General features: G+C 33.9%; 1 protein-coding gene across 1 annotated transcript in view; it reads left to right on the top strand.

Annotated features, from left to right (window-relative positions):
- SORCS1 (sortilin related VPS10 domain containing receptor 1) overlaps positions 1 to 23,697 on the top strand; it is a 454,044-nt gene that overhangs the window by 141,539 nt on the left and 288,808 nt on the right. Inside the window, 1 exon segment of the mRNA XM_081955321.1 lies at positions 12,402 to 12,469. Within this exon segment, the coding sequence (XP_081811447.1) occupies positions 12,402 to 12,469 (68 nt within the window).

The raw sequence follows: 23,697 nt of genomic DNA, 5'->3' as shown, positions 1-23,697 counted from the left end.
CAGAAATTAATTAAAGCATTGCCCCCCAAATGGTTGTTTAGCTTCTCCTTGAACACATCAACCTCCAGAGTTGCTGAGTCTTAGACAAGCAAGATATGTAATCCAAAAATTCTCAGGAGTTTTAATATTTTAATTGCTTAGTAGAAGTTTCCCAAAATTTATGTTCGAATGTCAAAGAGGACACTGAACTGACTGCATGGTAAGTCTGTGAAAGGAAAGGACAGGATAAGAAAGGAAAAGAAAGGAAAGGAAAGGAAAGGAAAGGAAAGGAAAGGAAAGGAAAGGAAAGGAAAGGAAAGGAAAGGAAGAGCTCAAACTGCACTTAGATGAGTAATTTATTAAGTCAGTATGTTTTTCATACAAGTGCAGGATTCTCTTTCTTGATTTTGATTTTTCTCAATTTTTGTTGTAGTATTCCTTTCTTAACCCCTTTTGACAATTAGTAATCCAATGAATTTAATCCTTTATATCTTCTGTATCTGCAGAAAGAAGATTGTTATTGTTTTGAATTGTGTCAAATAATACACCAACCAAGCTGACTTTAGGCAAAGACTGAATAGGCACTGGCTTAGATCACCAAAGTTTAGGGGGCGTCAATGCCACTCTTCCTTATGAATCATTCTAAAAATGATCAGCAAGAGGTAGCATCTTGAATTAATGTGGGATTAGAGGTGATAGAGTTTAGAGCTGGTACTGTCTACCAGCCTACTAAAATCTTGCTCTGATATTTTAAACATGGGTATTTTGCTTCTCACTAGAAAATTGTTCAAAATATTTTGCTTTGAGAGATATTTTGATAATTATACCATTAGCATCTTGAATGCTATACCCAATATTTTGCCTTAAAAGTTGAAAGTCTGATTAGACATGAAAATAGCTTACTTGGACATCGTGTAATAGAAGCAATTTTTCCTTATTTCTTTCAATCTCTATTGCTCAATCCAAAACATTTCTTAGTGTACAAAACAGATATGTATTACCTCCACATCTTGTCACCAAAGGGTGTCTACGGAAACACTGATTCTATAGTTAATTAATTGCCTACAGCAGCCTCAGCTACTTTTTTCTAGCCTTACAGTTCACCTTAGATCTATTCTTACACACTCTCTGACAATGCTAATTTATTTTCACGTCTTCCTCTCTGAATGATAAGTAGTTTGAGGACCAAGCATTTAACATGTGTTTCTCCCTCTCAATTGTAGTATGAGTTCTAAATATGAGGATCAAGCAGAACGTTATTACTCCAAACTTGGGAGTAGCAACTATTCTTGAACATTTTTTTAAATTTACTATTACTCTTATTTACTCAGTCTTTTCCAGAATATTGATCCCGAAATGAACTTCTATTCAGGAATGCTACATTGTAGTGAAGCAGGAATATTCCAGCCTCATTGCTTTGCCTGCTCAAACTTCCTTTGGGCACGCTAAAGCCACTGAAGTACATACAGTACATTTAATTATTACATTTGTCCATATTTTTTAAAGATCAGATGATATTCCTGTAACATGAACATATCTTTTAAAATCACTAGTGTTCCATTCTCTTGTTTACACCTAGGTATCTAGAAGAACCAATGAAGGTCAGGTTTAGAGTAATAAAACCAGGAGTCTTGGTTTACAGCAGTTAAAAGGCAGCTTTTCAGACAAAACTCTGCCCACAACCTGATGTTTGATCCTAACAGAGCTCAAAATTGACCCATCCTTTCATCCGTCCGAGATTGCTAAAATGAGGACCCAGATTATTGGGGCAAAATACAAATAATGCTTCTACATTGTAAACTACCAGAGAGTTTTATATGCACTATAGGGTGTTGTATAAGCCAAAATGCTGTAAGCCTAAATGCTAATAACTTTCTCCCCTAGAAAAGAAGAGATATCAATTTGCTTCTCCCTGCTGGCAAGGAAAGGAAGAATCATGGCTTATCCTTATCTTTTATTACTGGTAGTTTTTAGGTTAGACTATAGTAGGGTATCTGAATGAAGCTTGAGAAATCTAGTCTGTAAATACCATGGTGACTGTTTGTATCTATGTCTCTATATGTTTGTATCCAGTGGGAAAGTTGTTTGCCTGTGTATGTTTCTTTTCATGCATTCAGATAACTGTGTTTGCATACTGCATATCCAAAAGCCTGTCATAATATTTCAGATCACTGTTTTTAGCTATTTAAATACATTCATATAGCTGTGTCCCAGAAAGTGATTTAGGGTGGCATACATAATCAAAATGTAGAAAATATTTAAAAAAAACTAATTTAAATTAAATAAAAGACAAAATTAAACTTGGGCTTGCAAAATGCTATGCTCCCTGATCTAGAGGCTAATGAAAAGGTCCAGATGGTACTTTGAAGACCTCTGAATGTTGGCTCAATAAGGAAAGCATTAGGCAAAAATAAGCAAATAAAAAATCTGAGTAAATCTCTAAAACTATTTTAATATTCACAGAAAGGCCTGCGCCAGTGATATTTTGCAATCTGAAAATTTGTTTTGATTTCTCCCTATATACATGTTTATGCACGTAGTATTTAAAAACAGAGTTAGCTATTGGAGTAGTTTAAAAATGCTGTGGTTATGCTTTTAATTTAATCTTGCTTCTTCATAATGACCTTCATAATATTTCTCCACTATTTTTTTCCTCACAAAACCTTATGAGAACAGTGACCATGTTTTGTTTGAAAATAAATAAATGATTAATTAGACAAAAGAAGCAAATCTGTCATAAATATGAAAAATACTTTTTATGTTAATACTTTTGCTTAAAGTAAAAGTAAAATTCAAGTGTAAAAGCAAGAAAATAAATAATGAAATAAATCTAAAGAACATCTTTCTGAAATAATGGTCTGTTGTTAAAAATAAAGTTTGTTTGGTCATTTAATCAGGTAGGTTGAATTTAAAAAAGAAGGACTGACCTTCCATGGCTGAGAAGGGCTTTAAACTGATGCTTCTAATCCCAGTTTGACACAATAATTATATGGTACCTCATGTGCCAAAAGCATTATAAATTAATCGGTTCTGACTTACAACTGGTATTACAATCAGTGTTCAGCCAAGACATAATTAAATGCAGCAAATTTGAAGGAATACAATATATTTTTGCCTGACCTGAACCAAAGTGATTGTTTTGGAATTTTATGACTTACAGATCAACAAGTATGTACTGCATAGTTATCAATTAAATGCCATACAATTCCACCACAAAGCTTTCTTTTGTACGTCTTGCAATGTGCTCAAACATGCTGGATTCTAGAATACTATCAACCTGCACTGCTTTCCCTGTATGACATCAAAGGGAAATTCAGCCACAGTATGAACATGCTGATCTCTGCGTGATTCCTGGAGTGATTCCCATCCAAATATTTATTTAGTGGCACAGATGTTCATATCATCAAGCTGTGCAGTAACTCTCCTTTGAAAGTTCCTTACAACTGTAGCCAAGAGAATAGAGTTGGATGTAATAATGTGAATTATTTGTAATATCTAGCTTATGGTTAATATGTGGGAGCAGAAAAGGGGGAAAAAAAACTTCTGTATGTTCCAATTAAAAAAAGAAAGTTGGGATGCAATAACACATTTGAACCAGGTACCAATTAGACTTGCCAGATCATTGTGATTGTAGTCCTATTTTTAAATACAACAATCAATGTTTTCCCATTTCATTCCTCAAATAGTGTTGCCCTATCCCATCAGTTATATGCAAATAGCTTCCATTAACTTTACTTCTACATGAGTAAGTAAAATTGGATTACTTGCAATGAGATAAATCTGTAGTAACTAGTGCTTTGAAATAGGGTATAGTATCTTGCTGTAGATCTTTTAACTTATCATTTCAGAATTGGGACACACACACACACACCATCACCACCACCACCACCACCACCACCAACAACAACAACAGCAACAACAATGGTGAAACCAAAAGCTATGTTAAATATGATAGCCTATTGGGACTAGAGCTTTGGCGGGAATTCATATCTGTGATCTGAAACATGAACTTTTATTGCTTACATTCCCAGAGGGCTTGTTAAGGTATTAGTTACATTTTATCACATAAAATGTCTTTACCATAAACAAATGAAGATCAGGAATTCAACTTTAAGAAATAAACTGAAATGAAAGGCAATTGAAGCACTCTTTGGGGATAAAATTTTAAATGGGGAAGAAGCAACAATTGATAGCCTATTAAGACATATAATTTTCTACCTTGAATTATTGACAACCTGTGACATTAGTCCTCTACAAATTACGGTCTATAAACAGCTTGGAAAATATGACCTTTGCATTACAATTGGTCTCCAGATGATTCTAAGCTTATTTTCAAGCAACTATCATGGTCTTATTTTCATGGAGGCTGAATAGGTGTGAGCATACAAGTTAGCAGAGACAGTATATTTTCAAACTAAAGAAACCTGAAAACTTGATTGTTATGACTAATGTGACTTTTTTAAACAATCCCAATAACAAAAATATTTAGAAAAAGAGAAGTGAAAGGTAATTTTCCCCACCAATTGATTAACAGTCATGGAACAAGCAGAATTAATTAGCACAAGTCTGTTGGCTCAGCACTTTTAGAAGAGGTTGGGACAAAAGTGCATTCATAAACTGATAATGCATGTTTGTGTATCTCTCTCTGTGTGACTTTCTTTTTTAGGGAAGGCTAGAAAACATTTCCATGAAGATGAATGGCACACAGATCAGCCTTTCTGTTTGACTTTTCATGTTTTATTGAGATACTTTAAGGATGATGGGTTAAATTTTATCTACAGACAATTGTGGAGAGGTTTGCTACACTATGAATACTATGTTTAACTACTGCATTTGTTTGTTGGATTTATATCCCACCTGTAGGAATTCAAGCCATTGTCCTTTTCCTACAATAATTGCAAGAGGTACATTCCGTAAAAATAAATAAAAGGAATAGAATGGAAAGTGACTAGTTAAAGTCACTAGACCAACATCTTAATGAAAAATACAAGGCCATTGTTTACATATTGCAGTTTGGAAGAATAGTGGTTACTAACAGGTATTTTTATATCACACATTTCTTGCTAAGTATGGTCAGATTAATACTGATAACTGACTTGGTGTCCCCAATTTTTTATCTGCTTCAAGATAGAGCCAAACAAAACAAAAACACAAGTGGTCTATAATAGTTTTACAAGATATTTATTTTCTGGAAGGGAAAAGCTCCGTTATACAAGCAGCATCATAAAATGTGAAACAGTAACTATTATAATTGGCAAATTTCAAAAATGTATTCCTAAAAACGTTACTTGATAAGTTTGTTTCTGTATTTATGGCTTTATTCTGGTGTCAGTCTGTTACTGAAGTTCAATTCACTACTTTTATCTCTGCTGCAATTTGCCTTGTAACCATACTGCTCAATTCAATAATTCTGTCAAGTGGTATCTTTTTCTTCTTGACAAGGAGCCAAGCAGTGATTTATTGCTTGAATGAACATTCTTTTCAAGAAAGCCATTTGTTTAAACATCAGCAAACCCCAAAATTAATTATTCATTTTATGCTAATTTTAGAAGTTTATGTGCTTTAGAATAAGACTGCCAGGTATAATATATATAAAAATATTAATCCTAGCTTGTGATTCTGAAAACTTACATTTTGTATTTAATTATTTCTTCCCCCTGCCAAAATGATTTAGTTTCTAAGGAAGGACTTTTTCTCTAACCTTTCTTTCTTCTTATTACAATATTTTCTCATCTTGCTTTAGAAAGTGGTTTTAAAAAACCTGATAACATCATGTTGCTCCAAATCTATCTACATGGCAGGGGTTTATAGAAAGCATTAAAATTATTGAGAAGGTATTGTGAGCCATAACCATAGCCATAAATAAGACCTGCTGAAAAAACTCTAGTAAATAAGTGTTAGTGTGTACGAATACATGGCAGACATCGAAATACAAAGCTTGTTTGTCATGTAATGTCAGGATTTTAGAATACTTCCTCATTTACACTTTTAAACAGGTTGTTTGACATGTGCTGTTTTTAAAAGTTATAGAATTTTAGGAGAATGAAGGCAATGTCAGTATGAATAATGAAGTATTATAGTTGGAGTATTTGGGGCTGCAATATATAAATTCCTTATCCACAAAGAAAACATAATATAATACACTATATACTAGTATAATACACAATGTATATATAATACAATATAATACTATGTTTCTTCCATGAAAAGTTTATTTCCTAAAAAACACATGCTTGGTTTGTTCTTAAAGTTTATTTCTGTGTGATATTTCTTTTCATCCCTTAAAAAAAGGACATAGTTATATAATTTATTAGAATCAATGTCAAATTAAGATACTAGAAAACAATCAATGCAATACAATACAATACAATAAAATAAATGCAATATTTTATTTAGTCAAGTATGATTAGACACACAAGGAATTTGTCTCCAGTGCAGAAGCTCTCAGTGTATATATAAAGCAACATGATAATCATAATCTCTTAATATAGATAATAGAACATTAATAAAAGGTAACAAGAAGGATAATAATATTACAGCCATAATACATGGATAAATAAATAGAGACCTTAGACTGTATCATGAAAATTAGGTATTCAGAAGAGTGATGGCATGAGGGGAAAAAACTGTTCCTGTATCTAGTTGTTTTGGCATTCAGTGCCCTATAGTGGCATCCTGAGGGGAGGAGTTGAAGCAGTTTATGTCCAGTTTGTGAAGGGTCTGTAAATATTTTCTAAAGCCCTCCACCTGACCCATGCAACATACTAGTCATCTGTGGAAGGCATGTTGATGGCAATTGTTCTTTCTATAGTCCTGACTCTCCATTGTAATACGTACCTGCCCTGTTTGGTTGCTGTACCAAACCAGACAGTTCTAGCAGTACAAATGACAGGTTCAATAATTCCCCCGTAAAATTGTGCCAACAGCTTCTGGGGCAGTCTGAACTTTCTAAGTTGACACAAGAGGAAGATTCTTTGTTGTGCCTTTTTAATGTTGGTTCTAATATTAGGTGTTCATTTCAAATCCTAGGAGATTATAGAACACCCAAAAGTTGAAGGGTTTTGATACTAATACTGTGCTTTTGAATATAGTAAGACATAGTAGAATAGAAAGGCTGCTCCTAAAATCCATTCTCATATTTACAGTTTTAAGCATGTTCAGCTTCAGATTGATCTGGCTGCACCATATGGCCACTTGTTCAACTTCCCATCTACATGCAGACTCATCACCATCCCAGATGAGGCCAATGACTGTTGTATAATCTGCAAACTTCAGCACTTTAACAGAGGAATCTCTAGAGATTCAGTCATTGATCTATAGACAGAAGACCAGTGGAGAAAGCACATAGCCCTGCTCAGCTACTATATGTAATTTTCCCTAGCTTCACCCACTGCTTGCTATCTGTTAAAATGTACCAGAAGACTGCTATTCTATGTCCCTCAATCATTTGTTTGTTTGTTTTCATATTTTAAAACTAGTTGTATCTGCATTATGTGAATTTTCATGCTTTAACTTGTACCCATATGCACCCAATATGTTCTTGTAAGACCCACCCAGAAGAGGAAAAAAATTGGCAATTGCTTTCCTGGAATAGGAATAGCTGGGAGAAGACAAATGCAGGGGAATTTGCTGTTCTGGAACAGTGTAGCCTGTTGCCAAAGACTCTTAGTCTGAACAGGTGATTCCAAAACAGGCAGCAGAAGAAGAGAAAAACAAGCATGTATAAAGATATTCCCTAAGCTCTGTAGGAGGTATTCCTACCTCTCATTTAAGGCACTTAGCACTTTTTAGTTTTGTTGCAAATATCTTCTGCAAAATGTCTATGTGAGGTCCCCAATAATAATACTAATAATACTAATAATACTAATAATACTAATAATACTAATAATACTAATAATACTAATAATACTAATAATACTAATAATACTAATAATACTAATAATACTAATAATACTAATAATACTAATAATACTAATAATACTAATAATACTAACAATACTAACAATACTAACAATACTAACAATAACAATAACAATAACAACAACAATAATAGTAATAATAAATAACTGAAAAATAAGTAGTCTATCAAAGCTGAGAATCAGTGTTTACATTTTTATATTTCTGAAGGGTTCACTATGTAAGACTTTATCAGGCGACCTACTTTCTCCAGTGATCTTTTCTTTTTCATTTTGTTATTTTCTTCCTCCTATTACCATTTTGTGTTGATTAGGATAATAATAAAAGTTGGAAATAGGATGAGTGGAGGTGGGGGAGTTGGAAAAAACATAGGGGAAAAGGGCAATGCATTATTTCATTACAACATTTTTTTTCCATCTCGTATTCTGACATTTAGAAAAACATAATATGCATGTCTTTGTTCATTAGCATCTTCAGGTTTTTTAGCAACAGTTGAAAAGAAAAGAAAAAAACAATATTAAATATAAACTAACCTTTTACCATTCAAACAACATAATATGAAAGCAAAAAGAAACATTAAATGAAATAGATTTATCTAGATTTTCAGCCCACACATAAAATGAGAGCCTTGCCATGTGAATATTCAGTTTGTGCCTACCTTGTACAAAATTTCTCATATTGTAGTGGCATCGATCTTATGATGATGATTCCATTGTTGCTAACCAAATTTGTTCCTGGATTTGTTCCAAGGCTGTTTTCCAACTATCCACTGTCATAATTCTTCATTGTTCATGTTCCATATATTCTACTAGTGTATAGGATAACAGATGTTTATGAGCTATTGTATTAAGTTTTGTGATGTTTTTGGGTTACACATCTCAGTCAGCTTGCAGCTGGACTAATCAACTAAGTTTGAGAAAACATCCTGGAATAATTTATTAAACATATATGGAAGATTAATTAAATCTGGCCTTATCCTTGAAAAGCAGAATATTTTGACAGCCTTTTGTTGTCTGTACATGGCAAGGGTCTCATCTCTATATATGGCTATTTCCCCTCCAAGACAAACATCAGATGGAAAGCATGATGTGTTTCATGGAAGACATGGAGACAATCCCATGGTATATTCTTAAATATGCATGACATTTAAATTACTCAAAACAAAAACAAAAAAGGACTATTCCTTCCTCTGTGAAGACCAGTTGAATCTACGTAGTGATTCTATAAAGTGGTTCATACTTTTATGTGATCATTCAGAATGAAGCAAATGCCCTTAAAGCTGGTCTCAAGTAGATGAGAAAAGAATGTGGTATTCGTATAAACTATTGCAATACATCTCCTTGATCAACATATCTGACTAGTATTGTATCGTATAGTATAGTAAGGTATAATATAGTATAGTATAGTATAGCATAGCATAGCATAGCATAGTATAGTCTCCATATCAAACACTAGTAAACTCCTTGATTTCATAAGATGATAAAATTTATCTTTTTAAAATCAAGACCAAGTTGATATCCAAGAGTATCAAGGCATCAGTAACTTTACTTGGTGTACCTGACTATCCTGATAGTAGAAGATGCATAGGATGAACCATTATAACTGAATGATTTTAACAGAACAACATCTACCTCATCTACCTTTCTCCCATGCCACTGTTTTACTGGGTGAAAGTAAAGACTACTTATTAGAACTTCCTCTAAAGTTAGAAAATATAGCACAAACTAGAAAAACAAACAAACAGCAAATATTAATATAGTTAGTAAAACCCTAATCAAGAAGAATGGTTATACTGCTATAAGTAAACAACTATTATTTTTCTCTGTTTCTCTCTCTCTCTCTCTCTCTCTCTCACACACACACACACACACACACATACACGCAATTTTCTCAATCTTCTGACAAGACTCTCATCCAAGTTCTCTATCCTAGTATATGGATGATAGAGAAAACTGCCAACTTTTCAGATTTTTATCTCATCTTAACCATTCAGGTGCTCATACAAAAACAAAAGAAAAAGGAAAATTTTCCAAATGGTTTATTGTTTCTCAAAGTGACAAGTCAAACGCTCAAATCCCTTTGGTACCTCCTCCACTGAAGTTAGTCCATTATCTGCTTCTGGTCTGAAATGATGTATTTCTAGGTCTGTAGTGGGAGAATCTTCTTCTCTTCCAGGCCTAAAATAGCTGCTGCTAGTTGTGGTATATCTATTTTCCCTGTTGTCAAGTTTGAAATCATATTCCATTTTCTGCCTACTTTCTAATATCCTCTGCAATCCCATCTCATCAGTCATGATTGACCTGATTTAAGAAATGGCCCTATGGTGTTGGTTTTAATTTAGCTAAATCAAGTAGTACTAGTATTCATTTTAGTTACTTTTAATATCACGGATTCAGTTTTGGAAGTAGTTTTCTGTAATTCAGTGTCTGGTTGTATAGGGTAACTAAGTAATAACAAATGGTAGGCTTCCGTGGAGGTATTGAACCAGTACAATGCCAAGCAGTAGATTGCACACCTTGAACTTAAACTGCTGATAAAAAATGAAGAATCTTGAATATTCTATTTCCTATTTCTGTATTCTGTTTTCTATTATCTAAGCTCTGAACTACTAAAATCTGATGATATGCTTTCATTTTAATTTCCCTATTTTAAAAACAACCTGAACTTATGTAAGGTGTCAACCTGCCTACCAGACTGTCAGATGGCATTCCCCCAGTGGCTGTATATGTCTGACAGAGACATGTGCCAATTAAGGGGTTGTAGAGTGCTAAATCTCATCACTGCCCTCCTAGGAAAGCTTATCACTGGCAGCAGGATGGCTGCTTGCAGAAGATACCAAATTATGTTGCTGTTCGGCTCCCTGAATAGGCTTATAAATTCCTCACTATGAAAATGGTGAAAAGAGGAGTATTGGAACATAAAACATTTCTTGATGGCACTGAACTAAATAATGGAGTCAGGCTAGTAGTATGACAGGTCGCATATCCATCTGTTATAGAAGTTAAGGAAATGGTCAGCAACGGAACCTATTAACCTGCAAGGCAATACAGGAAAGTCCCTCAACAATTACATTAATCAATGTGTAACTCTAACTATAGTACATCCCAATTCTAGGTGTTTTGTAATAAAATAGCAAAAATATTCAGAGGTATACAAATTATGCTTAATTCATGACTTTACATGGAGCAGAAACCCATTGCCTGCAAATTATTAGCAGGTGGTTTTTACATTTTAAAAAATGTAAAAGTGGTAGCCAGAATAATACATTTTAAGATGCTTTAATTTGGATCCAAAGGTTTTCCTGAAAGCTCTTTAGGATTTCTCTGGTTTCTTGATGGTTGATTCAATCAGAGCCCTAGTTGGAATGAGGAAGTACCTTAGGAAAATGATGTATTTTATTCTCCTCCTGACCAAGTAAGTAGTCAGCCATTAGTTGGGAATGTTCTAGCTATAAATCTCTTGCATTTAGATAGAAATTAAATTATAAGGGTTACAATCTTTTCAGCTGCCGGGCACTAGCATATGAATTTATTATTCCAGGCACTCCAATTAAGTTTTTTTTTAAAATTAACAACACTGAAATTTAGGATTACTGTCAAATCTAGAAAGAATTTATAATCTTTCTCTGGTTCTTGGGGGAGGATGCTGAAATCGCATGAGATTGTCAGTATGATATGCTAAAATTTAATGAGATTCTTTCTTTCTTTCTTTCTTTCTTTCTTTCTTTCTTTCTTTCTTTCTTTCTTTCTTTCTTTCTTTCTTTCTTTTTCAAGTCCCTTCTGGGAGAGGGGCGGTCTAGAAATCAAATAAAAGTTAAAGTTAAAAGTTCATAAACTATGTCTAGGAATGTTATGGGTTCATACTGTGAGGCCAGTCTGTAGACTACAATATCTCCATGTCTATGATTGCACAGTAATAATTCATTTATAATTTGTTCAGCACTATTGTATTATAAAATATTTGATTCTAGAGTTGCCAGAATTAATGATTTTTGCCCATTAATTTTTAAAGAAGACTCATCTATACAGACTCATCTATGCAGAGCTCTTAAAGTTACTGGACCAAAAAATCCAGACCAAAAATTAGGTAGAAGAAAGAAACATTGAAAACTGTCTTTGTTAGCATCATGTCATCATCTGTATTATTTTCAGACTGGATCCATTAACCTTAATAGTACTTAAGAATCTCCATACTGGTTTACAACAATAACATTTCAATTTGTTCAATGAATAACCCAAGTCTGTCAGTCCGTCCATCCATCCATCCATCCATCCATCCATCCATCCATCCATCCATCCATCCATCACTATCACTTGCAAAGGAAATGCTGATTGTTATGGATACTTGTTCAGGCAGTACTCATGCTAGTTAAGCAAATGCTTAAACAATTCATTTAATTATGTTAAGCACCCATTAACAGCAGCCTAACTTTCCCCTGGGCTGTATCTGTAGTATGAGATTCTGATTGTTAGAGACTAACCAAGATTTTCTTCTTATGTTTGTAGGTGATTTTAATTCTGACAAAGTTGTATGACTACAACTTGGGGAGTATCACAGAGAGCTCACTGTGGAGGTATGTAGATAAGCTGAACTAATACTTACTATTTTCTTTTAAAACAGACTTTCATTAAACAATTGCATTTTTAATATGTTGAAATATCTGTACAACACTCTGTATGGTCATTTGGGGCTGTTCTAATCCTTTAGAAGCAGGGATGTCAACAAAAATACATTCTTTCCACCTAGTTACTTTTCCAAAAGTGTAATCTAGAGTGCACTTTATCTTTGTTGAAGACCAGGTGAAAGGAATTTAATTCTGATTTTTTTTAAAAAAATTAACAAGATTTCAGTGTCAGAATATTTTAAACAATTATACAAATTCTAACCCTAGTTTATAATGATTTCTTCCTCAACAAACTAGTTGTGACAGCTGTTTTTTGGAGGGTTTTTTGTTTGTTTTAATCCTCTGTCTATCGTTCTTTCAAAAAGATCCTAATCCCATGTTAAAAACAGAGGTGGCATTTTTTGAGTGGTAATCTCTCTGCATTTTAGAGACAAAAGTATAATTTGATAAATCCAGTACTTCAGAAACTACCTGTCAGGCATACTGAGCAGTGGTGGGATCCTCCCGGTTTAACAACCGGTTCAGTGATCACACAATTTGCACGATCTATGAGACCAGGTGAAAAGAAATATAATAAGTTGTTTTCCTGACATACTCTCTGCCCTTTTGTTCCCGCATCCATTAAAAATTTCTAGTAGATAGAATGCTGTGTTATTTCAGTGAGATGTTAAGACAGGTTTTTAAAGATGTTTGACAAGATGCCACTGGATGCTGTTCCCTTAGTCATGTTACTTTATTTAGGTCTTTGTATTTCTACACTAACAATATCAAATAAAATGAAAGGTATAATATCTTATTTCTTTGATGGTTTGAACCCTTTCATGTCTACTGTTAATCAAAAGAAATATTAATCCTAAAAGTTTTGATTTTGTTGTTGAAAAAATTGTGTTCAATTTCTGAAGACTGAAGAGAGTAGGGAATAGCAACTTTGGCCTTTCCCAGATAGTGATTTATGACAACATAAATTAAAAATAAAGCAATATCTTAACACTCTTAACTCTTGTTTAAATTTAATGGAAAATTTGCAAACAAACTATTTTAAATCATAAATCTTGTATCATATCATATATTTATATATTTTACTTTGAGTTTGGTACCATTCATAATATTTTGAAAGTTCCCAGGTTGGATGAAGAAACTTTTAACATGATTGATTGGAATGGGATTATTTTCTGAGATTCTTTACATGACATTGAAAGGTTTGTGATTTACAGTGCATGACCAGTTGGAAAGGCACCAGGTCCAACATCCTGTTCAGTCAAAGAATACAAACTGAAGCATCTAGATGACTGTGTAAGATGCCCTTGAAACATTCATTGAAAAATAATTTACAACCTCCCTGAATTATTGTCACATTTCTCTTGGTGTTGAGAGATTTTGTTCTCTGTCAGAATCTGCCTTCCTATAATTTTAATCCATTAATGCGTCTTCTACTATTTGGAATGAAGGAGAGAACAGATCTTGACCACATATTAGACATCCATTTATATTTTATGCTTTTGAGCCATTTTTTAACCCTGCACTGCCCTGTAGATTTCTTGATAAGGGTTTTCAGAAGTACTTTGCCATTGCCTGTTTCCTTGGCTGAGATGGAGTGATTGGGCTAAGTCCCAGCTGGCTTCATGCCTGAAATGAAAATGGAACTTGTTTCCAGATTTCTAGACTGATGCGTTAACCACTATACCATATTGGCTCCTTATTGGACATGCATTCAGGAATATAAATATAAATCATGTCCCTCCTTAGTCAGCAGTTTCCTTTGTAAACTGTCCTACCCATCTGCTGAATTTTGCATTTACTTTGGAAGGCATCATGCACAATTTCTTTTTGAACTGGAGGGCAGGCCGTACCCTTGACAATAGGCTACAACAACATTATTGCTTTTATTTGTTCTTATATTTATGTTAATTCAGATTCTCTCTAGGGTATTGTCAAGTTCATTCATTTACATTTCTGAACAGTCTTTTTAAAAAAAATATACAGAGTAAATCCCATTTCTCTTGCTCCTGTTCATTTTGCATAACTCAATTGCTATATTCCAATAATGGGACTAATCTCATCAAGTCTCTGTTACATATCATATTTAACACCCATATTGTTTATCAACACAAATAGAGTTCTAGGTCATGGAAAGTAGTAGTTTTGTTATATTCTGCACAGATTCAGGGTAGGGTAGAAAGAATGATCAAGTAATAGAAAATCCCAAGTATGAATAATTTGACAGTGGAACAAATTACCCAATTAATCTCCCATTCACTGCACACAAGCATTTGCTTCTTTCAAGGAAACTTTCATTCCTGAAAAAACAACAACCCAAGAATCTAATATCTAAATGGTTTGCACCATTCTGAGTTTTTAGAACCTAAGATCTAAATGGTTTACAGCACTCTGGATTTAAAAAAAATATTTTTGTAGCAGTGTTAGCTGATTGAACATCGAAGTTGGACACATTATCCTTAGTAATGGGATTGTATATTTCTTTTTTTTTTAAGTATCAGGTTTCCATTTTTCAAAAGACCAACAGATTATAATGTATCATCTACTGTATCACTTCTTCTTACTTTAAAGTCAACAGATATATGCTGCTATAAAATCATATTTTTCCACATTCTTCTGCTTCTATAAAATTGAATTTAATGAGATCACAGCCAGTGATTAATCAATTTATAGGACAAAGTCCATGAAACAAGCATGTAGATTTCTTTGAAGTTCTCCTTCAGACTGGTGTAAATGGATTTGAGTGCCAGATATTCAAATGTGAATATTCGGCAGTTGTTTTTGTCATTCAGAATGAATTGAAGTAGAAATTTAGATAGTGATATATATTTATCAGCCATGAGTTTGAAGATCAGAGATTGTGCATGAGCATTGGACAATTGTCTCTAAAGATGTACTGATAATATTTAGTATATGGCTTCAAGGCAGAAATACCTGTTTCATATAACTCTAAGATTTTTTTTCCTGAGCTGATTATATTATTTGTTTTGCAGCAAATCACTCTATTGAAAAATAAAATTTTGATACCCCTAGGCTCACCTACTTTACAGTAACTTTTGTATTATCTGTTAAGCAATAAAAACATTTTTAGAAAATGAATCATAAAACATTTTCAGTATTCCAAACTTTACACTTTAATGTAAGTGTTCCTTTTGCTGTGTGCCCAATATATCCCACCATTGCAAAGAATGAAAAATATCAAGAAAGCTATAAAAATCATAATTTGGATACTTCTAAATAATACACTGCCATCTCTGTGGCTAAACTTTTGTTTCACAATTTTGAGATGATTATCCACTGGGATAATAAAATCAATATTCTAGTCTTAGGTACAACAGTCTTAGAAAAAATTCAGTAACATACATAGACTTGGAAAATAATAGATTATAACATCAGGCTATTAAACTTGCTGGAGAAGATAAAATGGCAAAAAGTCATAAGACCTACAAAAAGCTTTGGACTCACTGCCTTGCACAATGATATTATTGTGTGTGCCATCCTACCTTTAGGAAAATATGGAAGCTATAACATAAAACCTTGCCCCTGGGGACAGTATAACATCTTGTACTCCTGAGGAAATATAATATTCATATTTTGGATAGGCACATTGGATGGAATATACAGTATCTGAAGATCTTTCTGAATCACCTTGAGCATATTTAAAGGATCAACAATATTGTGTTAACTAAGTATGACTTGATCCTATTATTCACTTTTTTCTTTACTGATCACATTAATTTGAGAAATTATTCTCAAAATTTTCAATTTTTTAATATAATCAAATGATCTTGCGATTAGAGTAATAAACAGCTAGATGATGGATGGATGGATGGATGGATAGATATCATATAGATATATAAACTTGGTCACCAAAGAACCAAGACCAGGGACTTCTCAATATCCTCAACACATATGCTTAAGAGCACATATTCCTGCAGAATTTTAGACCCATCAATTTTCGTTGTCAACAGGGTACCCAATTCATCTCTCCCACACCATATCATACTCAGAGAGAGGGTGGAAGAGAGGGAGGGAGCGGGAAGAGAGGGAGACAGACAGACAGACAGAGAGGAAGGGAAGGAGAGAACACATTCAAACATCCAAACACACACAGCCTCCATAGTCTGCTACTTCCCCAGTAGATCATTCATCCCTCCCCAATTCTCCCCCTGGCTCTTACTCATGTGTAGGATTCACACCATTCACCAAAGCACCCAATACATTTAGAGCTACATTATTCTCTCCCTTCCTTCCTTCCTTCTGTCATCCTCCCATCTGACCTTACAGGTGAAAAGCTTCTAGAATATCCTTCTTTCTACTGTTGTTCCCCCAGTTGATCACTGCCCACCATCCCAAACCCTAACATCCCCCAAAAACTAAAGGGCACAATACAGAAGGAAGCCCAGTGATGTTAAAGGCTTCTGACAACAGGAGCTCTAGCAGCTAGTCTCAGGTTTTCCTCAAAGTCAAGAAAGCAATCACAAGAAGGCCTCATTTCCAATAGTGTCTCATAGTCACAAACATCTCACAGTTCCCACAGTTGCTTGACATCCTTTTGTCCCATGGTTTCTCAAGTGGGAGGATAGGGTATTGAGCAGGCTATCAAGTGGATATTGGGCAGGCTGAGGCCCTGGACAATGATGATTTTGCCCAACAGATTGGTCTGTTCCTTATTGTTGCAGATGGCCAGCCTCAGCCACTTCCAGCACTCACTTGTAATTGAGTTGTCCACCAGTCCACCATATGAATCCATAGAGAAGATTGCACAGCTTTCTCAGAGCAACTCAATAATGCAGCAAGCTAATGACATCAAGTGCTGACACTGCTGCAAAATTCTGTAAAATAATGATTAAAATCACCATCAATAAGATCATTTTTATTGCCATGTTTTCGCAAAGAGTTTGGAGGTCAATGACTGGACTTACTAACAGTCATCATATCCTTTCCCATTTGATTGCCAAACTGAATGATTATGAAACTCAGTGAGTAAATTCACATTATTCTAAATTAGGACTCTGGGCCAAGCACATATGGCATATGAGCCCTTGAATTTGCAACTTTTCATTAGCCATCTGACCACTATTACAGCAATTGGTATGATTTTCTACCAATTTAAAGCATCGAAAACACAAAGCAATAAACCTAATATAGTTATTTTATTTTTAAAATAACTCTATCAAAGGAAAACCAACTAAAATCCTGTTCATTACTGTCCTACTTACTGTCCTACTCACTTTGGCCTAACCCGTAGCTTTCCTTTCACCCCCATAAAATGTTGTCACCAGACATAAAGTTATCTCATTCCTTTAAAACTCTAAGCTTAGTTCATTCTTTGTTGAAGCCATTGTGTCTACACAGAACTTTAACTTGAACCATTTTACAAACCACAATAGCTAGTTCACTTAATGAAATTCGAAAGAATAATACTATGGTTTAGTATGTGTGACCCCCCTGTAATTACTTAAATATTTTGCATAAAATTATGAATTTGCATATAATCTAAAAACCTTTTGTTCATAAGCAGTCCCAGTGATAATTCAATTCTCTTTAATAATCTGGGAATCAAACTAGGGTTTTCCAACCTGATTGTAACACTTTGGTTTGACTGAGTACAGTTTTAAATCTCCTTTGATGAACCAGGTTTACTCATCCTTTGCTTTCCTATAAAGTGTGTACTTTTGTGTGAGAAAAAGAGAAAACAACTGACACATTTGTCAGTTTGTGGTATCTTGGGTATAACCAAAATATTCCTATTAAACTGTATTCCATTTAAATTGAATTTCCCATAAATTACATATATTATTTTGCACTTCATTCTGACATGCACTAATCTAGAATTTAAACTCCTTTTCCCCTCAGTTGTCAATATGCATATATTCTTGTATAAATTTACATGCATTTTTAAAGATTTGCTTCTGGCAAGCAGATGTTATGTAACTAAACTATACAAGTATTCATTCAGTCATGCAATCTGAATCTACCTTCATATTTGGGAACCTTATTAAAGTGAAATAAAAACAGAATTGTGTAGATTATTGTTTACAGATTGCATAGTAATTTAGCTTAATTTTTTTTTTAAAACAAGTTCTTATACCTTGAAATGTCCCACCATAAATAAACAACATGGAATTGAGGTCATATGTAGATTTTTTTTCTTAAAAAACAAACAAACTTTGAATCCATTTATTTAATACTTGATTATTTGTATGGCTTCAGCTGAATCAGCAGTTAATTTAAAAATTCTAAACTACATTGGGTAAAATTAACAGTTTCCCCCCCAAATAAATTGAAACAACTAAATTAAAACAAATAAACATAAATAGATTGCCGGCATAACACTCTCTTTAAGGAACATGGGCAGTCTAGAAATACAAAATAGAAATAGATAAATAAATAATAAAATCACACACACAAGTTTACATTGCATTATTAATTATCTTTCTAGTCATTTGTTTCCTCCCCGTCTCCTTTTTACCTTTGGATTCATGATCTTCACTCTGGTCCACGGAAGGCAAATTTTCTTCCGAAACTGGTCCCTGGTGTCTGAAAGGTTGAGGACCGTCGATCTACAGTATGCACGTACCAAATTTTTAAAATCCTTCTTCATTATCTAAATATGTACATCTATTTTGCTGCTTCCTATCCAGAGTCCCTTTCCTGTCGATGCTTTATTTTGCAGAGTGTTTGAATATTTACTACCAAGGTGTTCCTCCATTTCTGTAAGAATGCATGGGAAAGATAAAGGTAAATTGGTCCCTGTGTGTCTGTACAACTGTTCTGTTCATAACTTCCTTTTTGCTATAATGAAACAACAGCACAGTTCTTATTAAAGTTTAATACTTTTAACATCTGCACTGTCAGAGTTTTTACAAAGATAGGCTGACAGGAGAGGGTAAATGACAAGCTTTGCATTAGCATTCAGCTATTCATGTCTGAAGCAGTGTCACTTATTTTCTGTTTTAACAATGATTTTTCTTGTTAAGGTATAACTGCTGAGACAAAGCAATCCTTTTCCAGTCATTTTCCAATTAGCTATATACAGTATGTACACCTGCAGCCACTCCACCCACACATAAATGGTGCACACATTTCTTTTCAATTAAATAAAAAAAATTCTGATTTACTTTTACATTTTTCTGGTTTTTTTTTAAATAAACCAGGCATATGTTGTTTTTAAATTTAATTTTATGGGATTTTTAGGGGTTTTAAAACTATTTTTATATACTTTACTCAGCTGTACAGTTCTTTTTAACCTTCTTTTTAACCTCCTCCATATCTATCTTCCTATTTAACAATTTTAACTGTTCAATTATTTAGCTATTTATAGGATGTATTTCTTGTATGGACTGTACACCGCCCCGAGTCCCTTTCGGGAGAGGGGGCGGTCTACAAGCGCTCAGTAAATAAATAAATAAAATAAATTATCCGTAGCTTGTTATTGCCTCAACTTCTAATAGATTGGATCTACGGTAGTAAAATTAAAAAAAATGAGCTTTATCGACGCATGCAGCTGATCCTAATTTTTACTGATATATTAAGGTACAGTAGTCCTCAACTTACAACAGTTCATTTAATGACCGCTCAAAGTTACAGCAGCCCTGAAAAATGTGACTTATGACCATTTTTCATGGTTACATGGTTACATGGTTACAACATGTGATCAAAATTCAGATACTTCCTAACTCATTCATATATATGACCGTTGCTGTGTCCCAACGTCATGTGACCACCTTTTGTGACCTTTTCACAAACAAAGTCAATGGGGAAAACAGATTCACTTAACAACCATGTTACTAACTTGTCAACGGCGGTGATTCACTTAACAACTATGGCAAGAAAGGTTGTAAAATGGTGCAAAACTTAATACATGTCTCACTTAACAACAGAAATTTTGTGCTTAATTGTGGTCATAAGCTGAGGACTACCTATACATGGTATGTCTAAAACTGATGTGCAAAATTATGATTGCTTGGGATTTTAGATATTTCATTTCTTATACTGGATGTGCCTAAATGATGTGTCTGAGTGTATTGACTTTTGTTACAGAATGCCATTATAAAGATTGTCATTTTCTATACTTAGTTGCAAGAAAATATATCTTAAGAAAAATTGTTCTGGCCCTTTTCACTTCAGGACACATGGATAGCTCAGGAATTATAGAGAACATATATGGATGTTCTGCCTAGTTATGCTAATGTCCTATCATTTAACCCTTGAGTAGTCAGACAAGTACAATATGTGCAGGAGAAAAAGAGGCGGATCTGGAAGATATGGTTAAATGTGTCATCAGTTTAAAGTCATTCAGTTGTCACAAAAGATCTAAGTCTACTCCCCTGTGAAGTTCCTTAATCCTTATCTATCCTTACCAATTTAGCTTTGACTGTTAGTCAAACTAACAGTCACAGTTAACTAGATTCTTGTATTAGAGGTAGCAATAAAAAAACTCCTCTGTGCTTTGAATTTAATGAATGCTCCTGGTTATTTGTGTCTGACAGTATGTTGGCATAAATTCCTCCTTCCCTGGAGGAAAGATTGATACCAGTAAAGTATTAGTCATAACTGGAATAGAGATTTCCCCCTTCCTATCATTATGCATAAGAGATAGAAATCAACTTCACTGGAAAAGTTCGATAATGTTTGTTCAGCTAATATTTGTCTCACTTCAGCCCATGAGTTTATGGTCATTTTAAGATCATCTTTCTATAAATTCATTACTTAATATTTTGGACCGTGATCATTGCACATCTCTTGTGTCTAAAATGGTTTGTTGTGGGCTGCTGGATTTTATGCAAATTAGTAGTCCTGTTACCGTAACATTAATTTTGCATTCTGCGTAATAATGAAGTAACATGTCCATGTTGCGCCTTCACATGTTCTCCCTGATTTTAGAGCCGCAAACAGGTGCACTTGAACTGTACCTCCTGGCATTTTTGGCATTTGTGTCTCAATATGCTGAAATACTTGCTAACTAGATTGTAAACACAGTGAAAAGTTTGGGCTACTATATTGTATAAGATGAGAAGAAAACAAACTGCTAGATATTAGTCATGCTGAAAATTGTTATGCTTCAGGGCCCAAAATAGGACATTTTAGTCCAATTTATCACTTTGCTATAAAAAAAAACTCATATTCATGACTGGGAAAGCTATCATATTTCATTTCCCTTTTAAAAACTCATTTTGTCTATGATGCCTAAAGAAAAAAAATGGTATAATTAATGCTTGGCAGGTGGTACAACATCATTATATGTGCTGATTAGCTATGAATTGTGTATTTTTCTTCTTTAAATTAACCAGACTGATTTTATTTTATATTTTATTTGACTCCAATTGCTTCAACTCTTAAGACTTTCCAATTATTTTAACAATGAACCAGGCTGGCCAGCAGGAATTGTATATAGTCATAAACTAAGGTGACCAACTTTTTTACAATGAAAAGGAGGACAAAACACGTTCTATTGTCCAAAATGCTAAGGTGACCAATTTTTTTACAATGAAAAGGAGGACAAATAAATTGGAAAAAATATATCGTAAATAAAAGAAATATTTTATTCATTGCAACAATAATACACTAAAATATGATATATGCATAATAAAAACATTTGCAACATTTTATATTGTAATTATGCTTACATGCCTGTTAATTATTATTTAAATGAGTACTTTTCCATTTAATTAATATTTTTTGACAATGTATCATCTTCTAACAATATATTGGAAATATCTGAACAAGAAATATCCTTCATATTGAATTTTACGGCAAGTGCTGCAGCTAGAGTATCAACATTCAATCTCGATTTCTCACTTGTCGAAAAATCATTGGCAATTGAAAAAAACTCTTTCAACTGCTACATTAGTTCCAGGGCAGCACAACGTAAATTGAACAAGTATAAATAAATGTTCACATGGAATATGTTCATTTTTGAAATGGCTGAAAATATCCACCCATCTTTTATCAATTTCAACATGTTGATTTTCCCATTGTATTAATTTTTCAGAATTTAAATATACATTCAGTCTTCTAATTTCTTCAAAGAGACAATTGTCGTCTATTTTAATGTCTAGCATTTCTTTAGATAAAAATTCAACACAAGATTCAATATCTGTTCAATATACTTGCGATGAAGTAAAAAAACACCATTAAAAACTGTTTAATAAAACGTGAATTGTACTTACCTCTGTATAATTGAATATTCACTGAGAAAGAAATAATTACCGTGAGTCATTCAATTGCCGACGTGCCATGAGTCTACTGCGTGCGTATGTGCCGTGTTGTGTTTCGGTAAGAAGTAAACAAAGCCACTTGCACGTGGCGCTCTCTCTCAAGGTCTCCCCTGCGGAGCGCATGCGTCTCATAATCGCGTCTTATACCGCACTATACCGAGTCTTGACGAATTGTCATGTCAAATACAAATACGCCACATAACGCGCAACAGATTAGTCTTCAAATATCAAAAAGGAGGACATGTAGGAGGACACTTTTCGAGGGAGGACAGAACTTACAAAAGAAGGACTGTCCTCCCTAAAGGAGGATGGTTGGTCACCTTACATAAACGTGTGATGCAGAGTAGATATTATAGTCATTCCTTAACAGCATACCCTTTCTGAAAAGGTCTTTTGTCCAATAGTACTGCTTATGTGTCTAGAAGCAAGAGATTCTGAATTATTGCTGAAACAATTATTGAGCCAATTTTGTCTAGTGGTTAAGGCATCCGGTTAGAAAGTAGGAGACTATGAGTTCTAGTCCCACCTTAGCCATGAAAGCATAGAAAGAGGCCTTGGGACAGTCATTCCTTCTCAGGCCAGCTCATCTCACAGGATTGTTGTTGTGGGGAAAATAGGAAGAGATAGGTATATTGGATATGTTTTCCTCCATGAGTTACTTATAAAAATAAATACATAAACTTATTGACTGATGAAGAGGGTAATGTGATCATTATTTTGCTTTTCAAAATAAGAACCTGGGCCATGCTAGAAATGTGAAGTATGGAAGTACACCTTCTCTGTAACAGCAACTTTTAATGACGATAATGAAAAGAGATCCCACAGATCCAACAAAACTACTAACAGGAATGCAGTTGCCCTGAAAAATATAGAGCTTCCTGAATAGAATCAGGATAGGCCATGCCAGAACTAAGGTAAAACTCTTTTAATTGAGGAATGGCTGAGAGTCTGCAATTT

This window comes from Natrix helvetica (genome assembly GCF_964273705.1).
Source record: "Natrix helvetica genome assembly, chromosome: 5".
NCBI lineage: Eukaryota > Metazoa > Chordata > Lepidosauria > Squamata > Natricidae > Natrix > Natrix helvetica.
Note: the sequence above shows the minus strand (reverse complement) of the source record. Positions and strands in the feature narration are given on the sequence as shown.